Source organism: Humulus lupulus, chromosome 1, assembly GCF_963169125.1.
Source record: "Humulus lupulus chromosome 1, drHumLupu1.1, whole genome shotgun sequence".
NCBI classification, from domain to species: Eukaryota; Viridiplantae; Streptophyta; class Magnoliopsida; order Rosales; family Cannabaceae; genus Humulus; species Humulus lupulus.
The window spans coordinates 280,720,626-280,728,679 of record NC_084793.1 but is presented as its reverse complement, the minus strand read 5'-3'; the positions used below and the strand labels follow the sequence as shown (position 1 = coordinate 280,728,679).

Genomic DNA, 8,054 nt, shown 5'->3' with positions numbered 1-8,054 from the left:
CAGGGCATATAATTGTTTATCAATTACTTGTCTTTCCCACCAAGTTGAGTCGGTGAAACTAGTCCAAAAATCAAGTTTTTGGTCCAAGCTGCAAACCATTGAACTTTTTATCTTAAATTTTGAAAATTAACATCCAATAACATGTTTCGTTTTCTTATATATGCTTCACTTTTGCCTGGTATTTCTGAAAGAAAAATGGCTAAATATCTTGTGGTTGATTCTCCAAGTCAGCTGATCCTTATAGGGTATTGTGTCTTAGGATGAGCGTCATTGAGTGTGGTTGTAAAAGGGTGTTTGGCCTAAGTTATAGGGTACTACATTGTGAGTTTAGTGAGAGTATTTTGTAGAGTATAAGAGTGTTTTTTGATGTAAAATATTGCTATTTAATAGAAGAATTCAACATGAAGCTAAAACTGGATGTAGGCTATTTTTATAGCAGAACTAGTATAAAATTTATGATATCTTTCTCTATTTTGTGCACTTTAAAGTTCTTTGTTGATTACTGTTGTAATGTTCTTGCTTTCAGTTATGTGTGTTCATTGTCTTTACAAGTTAATGAAATCTTGAATTGGTTTAAAGTTCTAACAATTCTTATACTAATAGAACAAAGGATGAGGAAGATTGTTTAAGACAATGGATAAAAACAAGCTATAACAAAAAATTGAAAAACCATATGACGTGTATAAGTATTGCATAATTTACTAATTTTGTTCACCATTAGGAGTATCTATAAAATTATATGACAAGTCTTCCTCTCATTATATGTGGATCCTTGACCCATATTTGCCAATACAAAAGTTAATGGGTTTATACCTTTTGGGATCCTGTATTTTTTCTTATTACCTGTTTAGACCCTGTGTTTTGACAAATTATTTTTTGGACCCTATGTTTTGTAAAATGGTTAAAATAGAACCATAAACCCGATTTTGGTCAATGTTTTCTCAACTAAAATCACAAATAATTTATCAAACTAACAATTCAGAACAAAAATAAAATCATTCTGCTTAAAAACGGTGTTGTTATATTTAATTTTTTCTTCATCAAAATTGAGTTTAGGGTTCTATTTTAACCATTTTACAAAACATAGGGTCCAAAAAGTAATTTGTCAAAACACAGGGTCCAAACAGTTAATAAGACAAAACACAGGGTCCAAAAAAGTATAAACTCAAAGTTAATTCATATTATCTAATTAACAAGGTCTCTTCTTTGTAGTTTTAGTTCTTTTATTTTTTGTTTAACAATGTTATATCTATATTTTTTTGCATCCGACAATGTTATAACTATTTGGTTGAATTAATTGCAGGATATTTGCATCTACAAAGCAAAAAACAAGATTGGCTTGCTAGAAGCAATTTTAAGCTTCTCTATATAGATGAAAAATTCAAAGTGAAAAATAATTTTTTTAATACAAGATTTACTTATTTTCTGGAAGGAGAATTTTGTGTTTCACTGCCATTTTAAAAAAAAAATACATGTTGGGTTACAAGATTTGTGTTTGATTGTACTACTAAATGATTAAAAAAATTATTAATGAGATTCTAACAATTAAAAAAATTGTTATTATTTACTATATGCTAGAATATTATTAAAAAAGGGGAAAAAAATAACCTAGTACTTCTTATCACATTAAGAAATAATTTGGGAATGGAAGGCATTGAGCTAACTCAAGTTACCATATTTTTTTATGTCCATTGACATTAAGAACTAAACAATTATTTCTTTTTATTAATTTAATCTTTTTTGCTAATTAATTTTAAAATTTATTAAATTATATACATATATAATGATAAGCATTAAAAATAAAATTACTAGTTTAAATAGTTTTAAATTTGTGGATATTCAATTTTTCAAATATATATAAAAATTAATCAAACATAATTAAATTTGTGTATTTTTATTATGAGAATTGAAGTGATACATTTAAAAATAATTTAATTTAATCTACATTAATAGATTTTTATTATTTATGTCAAAAGGCTACTATTGACCCTCAAATTGGTCAACGACACAGAGTCAGATAAACGATATAAAATGAGATGAAAACAAGAAGAAATCCAAATGGAAAAGTAAACGACACAAACAATTTATAGTGGTTCGGTCCCAATTAGATGGTAATGACCTACGTCCACTTAGTGCTCTTATTGATGTAGAATCCCAATACTGTGATCAATGAACTAGGGTTCACGAGTTTCACAAGCCTTAGGAGAACTACAACTTTGGTGAATAATCACACTCTAATTTACTCTTGGGATTCCAAGATCAAAAAGTCCCCTCCCTTGAGCCTTTTGATTCGTATTTATAGGCTCAAGAAGGTTACATGGGTCGATGGGCCTTCATTACAATTAAGACTTGCGTATCTAGGTAATAATAGAAATTACAATCAACGTATAATTACAGAATTGCATAAATAAAGGAAATAATTGAATGTATGCGACCAGGCTGGTCACTGGTAAGTATGATGCTTGATAAACCAATAACTTTCTGGTCGATGGTTGAGCAGGATACACTCACTAAAAACCGTCATGTGCCTGCCACATGCGAACCCATCATGCCACGTCATTAGGGGTCATTTTCGGGTAAACATTTGCCCCTCAAGTTTATTTTACTACAACTAGCATAAAGTAAACTTAATCAACAGACCTTTCGTATGTCTTCTCAAATCTGTCAGAGCTGTCCACGCCTTCTCGAAAAAAGCAACCAATCATATCTTTGTAGTTTCCCAAAAAGTGATTTGACGACTATTATGTTTTTCCATGCCTCAAAAAATAACCCCTCATGATTACCTCTGTAACCTTGCTTTGACCAATATATAACCCCCCCATATTTACCTTTTTTTCTTTTACTTTTTAACTTTTTCTCAAGAATACTGAAGAACAGAACCCTTAGAACCCAGGAGACCCAAACGATCCCAACGATCCATGGAGTTTCTGCCCAGCCACTCAACATCTTGGAAATTTACAGCCACTCTCATCCAAGTGAGCTTCTTGAATTTCTTCGTCTCTGAGATGCCATGCTATATTTAGTTTCTGGTTTGTTTCAGACTTTAAGTTCCTGAATGTTCTTGAAAAACTGATTAGGGGTAAATGGGCACGTAGGTCTGGCATGATAGGATAAAGAAAAATACTACATGAGGCTTAGGAATTGGTTTGGGAGATAGGATTATTGATTTATGGCGTAAAATCGAAGTAAAAATTCTATTTTTAAGCATGTAGAAAAAACTGGGTTTTTCCCGCCCTTTCTCAGAGTCGAAAAGTTTTTTTCAAAAAACTTTTCACTTCCGCTTTTTAATCCGTTTTCCAAACTGTTCGCATAGAATTTAGTGTTTTTATTAGAATGTTGCTGGTCGTATAAAAGCTTAACTTTTATACACGAGCAATGTTATTCCAACTTTTCCACTTTCTTGGTCTTTTGGCCGTAGATTCTCATCTCCCCTTCTCTGTTCGTAGATTATCATGCACGACCCGTGGTGAGGTGAGAGGCCGATCGACGACGACTTGCTCGAGCAGTTACTCGAAGATCAAGAACAATCATCGCTGCTAATCCCGAAAATTCCTTTTTCTCATAACCCTTCAAATAGATCTTCGACTAGCCCAACCAACATGGGTCGCGTAAAATCCATTGCTCAAAAGAAAAAGAAAACAACCATTCCTCCTGCCAAACAGCCTGCTCCTCAGGCTGAAAATCCTTCGACCAGCCCTCAATTTGAAAACACTTCCCAGCCAGGAATCAAAACAAAAGCTCAACCTCGGGACGTCCTTCGACCAGAGGTCGAATGGTACGTAGTACCTCCTAGCAACATTACAGCTAGGATGGTAGGGAATTATCTCAAGAAGTACGGACTTCCTGGGATAACCCTAATCAAGCCTACAATCGAACAGCGTGCAAACCTGCCTGGGGGTGCTTTCAGCTCCTGGTCGAGATATCACATTGAGGCAGGGGCAACCTTGCCTCTTCATCTGTTTTTCCAGGGGGTGGCTAACTATTTCGAGGTCGTTCCCTTCCAAATCACCCCAAATGGATATAGAGTGCTCTCTACTCTCTATATCCTGTACAGCCATAAGAAGTGGCCCATTCCTATGCCACACGAGATCAATTATTTGTTTGATCTCAAGTCCAACCCTAATCACAACAACACAGGGTTCTTCCACTTTTACCACCAGGAATCTGCTCACACTTTCCTGAGTGAGATCACCCACAAGTCCAACGTGGGAAAGTACTTCTAGGAGTACTTTTTAACACCAGACCTGGTCCCCAACAATCTGGCCTTCACTGAAGGAGGTAAATTGTTTATTCATTGGTCGCTTAACTTCCTTTAGCTTTTCTGCACATTTCTTAGAACTTTGGTGTCATTCAGGTCCATGGCATCGACCAGCTCCTACTCCAGAAATGGAGATAAGAGCAGCATCCTTAGCCAGCATGACCGATATAGAAAAAAGTGTCAAAGAGCTGGTCACGGAGAATAATCTAAGGCTGGTTGGCATTTTGGCACCTCACCAGGATGTGAGGGAATCAATTGTGGGGAGTGCTACTGGTGGAGAAGTTCTTGAGCAGCACTAAGATGTGTCACAACCTCTGAGGAGGAGGACAATGGGAGTGACCATCAGGGAACCCTCCAACACCCCACGAGTAGCTGCTGCCCCTGATCCACCAAGAAAGGGCAAGTGGAAGGTTTCCGAACATCCCGAGCCCATTCTTGAATCTTCAGATGAGAACTGTACTAACTTCTCACTCTTAGGCCATTTGCCCATTCCCTATCATTTATTTGACGGGGACGGCAACTTTAAATACACGCCTAATTTAAATCCAGACTTCTTCAAGGCAGTGAGTGAGTGTAGCAGTAGTACAATAAATAATGTAGCGACCAGTAGTTGTTGCTCGGGTATTTTACTTGTAATTTCCTTGATCTTATTTCCTTGATTTAATAAGTATCTCCATCTATATTGCCTGACCATTCGCTTCTATTTTGCAGTCATGTCAGCTGAAGATATGTTCGATTTGTACAACGAACCTGAACCCACCGCTCCTTCGAGCAAGAAAAATGGGAGCAGGCAACATCGCGGAGAGAGCAGCAGCAACCCTCCAGCAAAAAAGACTCAGACCGCGGATTCTCCAATACCAGATCCTTCCAAGGAAACAATGCCTCCTCCAACTCCCATCGACCAGACGTCTCCCCCAGCCCCTGTCGACCAGACACGTCCTCCAGCGCCTGTTAACCAACCTCCTCCAGCTCCTGCTGACTAGACACCTCTTGATCAAATAGGAGAGGCTTTGACGAACATTGTGCTTAGTTCGGCCAAAGATAGGTTGACTAAGCTATCGAGGAACCGACGCAGCCGAGAGGCCATCATCGATACTGACTCCATGGAGGTCAACCAGATCATTAACCGTGCACTGAATGAAGTGCTTAGCGTAAGTTGTCGTTTCTTGCTGAGCTTTATTTGTTTATCTTGTCATTTTATTTCCAAAAACAATTTTATCTTCTTTTTTTTATCGCAGGGAGTTCTGACCATGAGTGTTAGCTGGCGCCGCTCGGGAGCCCTGGCCGCTCAATATGAGAAGAGACTTGGCGAGCAGCTTAAAGCGTCTGAGGATAGACACGATGAGGAGCTTATGACGGCTGAGGTCAAATACATCGAGGAGCTTAAGGTGGCTGAGGCCAAATACACCGAGCAGCTTGGAGCAGCTAAGAAGAAAAATGCTGAACTGCTCAAACAGAAGGCTAAGCTGGCCAAAGAGCTGAAACAACGTCAAGCTACCTTGACCAAATCCATGGAAACTAAAGAGAAGTACAAGGAGGCTTATTTGCTTAATTTCAAGGAAGCCTCTAAGCTTCAAGATGATTTGGTCATCAGTAGAAAGGAGACTGAGAGGTTGGAGGAATGCGTCAAAGAGCTCAAGGAGATCAATGCTAGTAACCTGGAGAGGTACAAGGGAGCCACCTTTAAATGCTTCTATATGTTCTGGAAGCACAACCGCGTGGTAGACTTCAGCTATCTATCATAGCGTATGAGGCAGTCTAAGATAAGCAGGTGCCTGGCTCACCTTGAAGAGGAGGAGAGAGCAAAAGTTCCAGCCTCCCCCGAAATCTCCTTGGCTATAGGCATCGATGGCGTAGAAGAGGAAATTGGGGCCTCCGTCGACCAGCAAACTCCTCAAGATCCTCCTCCTTCATAATTTTTCTATTTTTTATTTAACTTTGTTATTTGGGACACACGGACCTCAGTTCGTAGTGTCAAAACAATATATTTTTTGTTGCACGGGCAGCTTTTTCTTTTAAGCAGAGAATTACATCCGAGTAGTACTGCTCGCGGTGTAAAACAATTTACTTTTAATATTTAGATATTATAATACTTGTAATATATTACAACATCCTGCTCGCATGATTGAACTTAGCATAACACTTTGGTATGATTTAGCAAAATTTAAACAAAATTTTGAAAAATACTCTAAGTACTGTAGCATGCTTTCACTTATTTTTCTCATGTGTTTACATATACTTGTTGATATGATTTGCTTACTAGATACCTTATATGTCCCCCAAGTGATTGAGGAGCTTTAGGTCCTCGGTCACTTGCCTTGACCAAGACCTGCTCGAACATTACTACTCGTAATAAAGAGAAAAATGATAATATAGCAAAACAACACACGTAATGAGAAAATACTTGTAATAAATACAATAGTTGGCAAGATTTACTGGCTGCGCACAGTCCCTTTTATTTCTCGTAATAAATGGACAATCGTGTCTGTACGAGTGATCAAAAATTTGATCTTACACTTATAAATGATCAGTCACATGATTACTTAACCCTTGTTCATAAACTTGTAAAAAGTAAAATTAATACAAGCCAATTCTTTAAGAAGAATTGTTTATTGAAAGTACTTGCGCAGGTGTTCTCCATTCCAATAGCGAGGAATGAGATCTCCATTTAAGCGAGCAAGTTTATAGGTGCCTGGTTGAAGGACTTCTTCGATTTGGTACGGTCCTTCCCAGTTAGGTCCAAGCACTCCAGCAGCTTGATCGCAAGTATTAAGAAAAACTCTTCTAAGTACCAGATCTTCCACATTAAATTTTCTTTCACGTACTTTAGAGTTGAAATACCGGGCAACCTTTTGCTGATAAGCTGCTACTCGGAGTTGGGCTTGTTCGCACCTTTCATCGACCAAATCCAAAGATTCCATCAACAATTGACTATTGGCGTCTTGATCGTATACCATCCTTCGATGTGATGGCGGATCTAATTCAACAGGCAACATAGCTTCATACCCATAGGGCAAGGAAAATGGGGTATGGCCTGTTGCTGTTCGATGAGATGTTCTATACGACCAGAGGACTTCAGGCAACTGTTCTGGCCATGCCCCCTTTACTTCTTCAAGCCTTTTCTTCAAAGTATCCTTTAGTGTTTTGTTGACAGCCTCAACTTGTCTGTTTGCCTGTTGATGAGCTACCAAGGAAAAGCTTTTGATAATCCCATGCGCTCACAAAAATCCGTGAACAAATCATTATCAAACTGTGTGCCGTTGTCCGAAACAATTTTTCTTGGCAATCCGTAGCGACACACTATGTTCTTGACCACAAAATCCAGCACTTTCTTGGATGTTATGGTTGCCAGTGGCTCAACTTCAGCCCACTTTGTGAAGTAATCAATAGCTACCACGACATATTTGACGTTGCCTTTTCCTATGGGCAAAGACCCAATCAAATTTATTTCCCACACTGCGAATGGTCACGGGCTTTGCATTTGCTTTAACTCATTAGGGGCTATTCGTGGTATCTTGGAAAATCTCTGACACTTGTTGCATCTTCAAACAAAGTCCAAAGAGTCTTCATTCATTGTTGGCCAGAAGTATCCTTGCCTTAAGATCTTTTTTGATAAACTCTGCCCCCCAGCATGATCCCCGCAAAAACCTTCATGGACTTCTTGCATTAATTCTTTGGCCTTTTCTTTTGAGACATGCCTTAGGAGTGGCATTGAGTACCCCCTTCTGTATAAAATTCTGTTGACCAGTATAAACCAAGCAGACTGCCTCTGGAGGGCTCTTGCTTTGTTTCTATC

The 8,054-nt window shown here is 38.3% G+C and overlaps 1 protein-coding gene across 1 annotated transcript; it reads left to right on the top strand.

Annotated features, from left to right (window-relative positions):
• Window positions 1-4,587: 4,587 nt before the first annotated feature.
• On the top strand, window positions 4,588-5,241 carry LOC133778000 (allergen Asp f 7 homolog). The gene is made up of 2 exons (XM_062217802.1): window positions 4,588-4,714; window positions 4,970-5,241. The coding sequence occupies exons 1-2, from the start codon at window positions 4,588-4,590 to the stop codon at window positions 5,239-5,241; spliced, it is 399 nt and encodes a 132-aa protein (XP_062073786.1).
• Window positions 5,242-8,054: the final 2,813 nt, after the last annotated feature.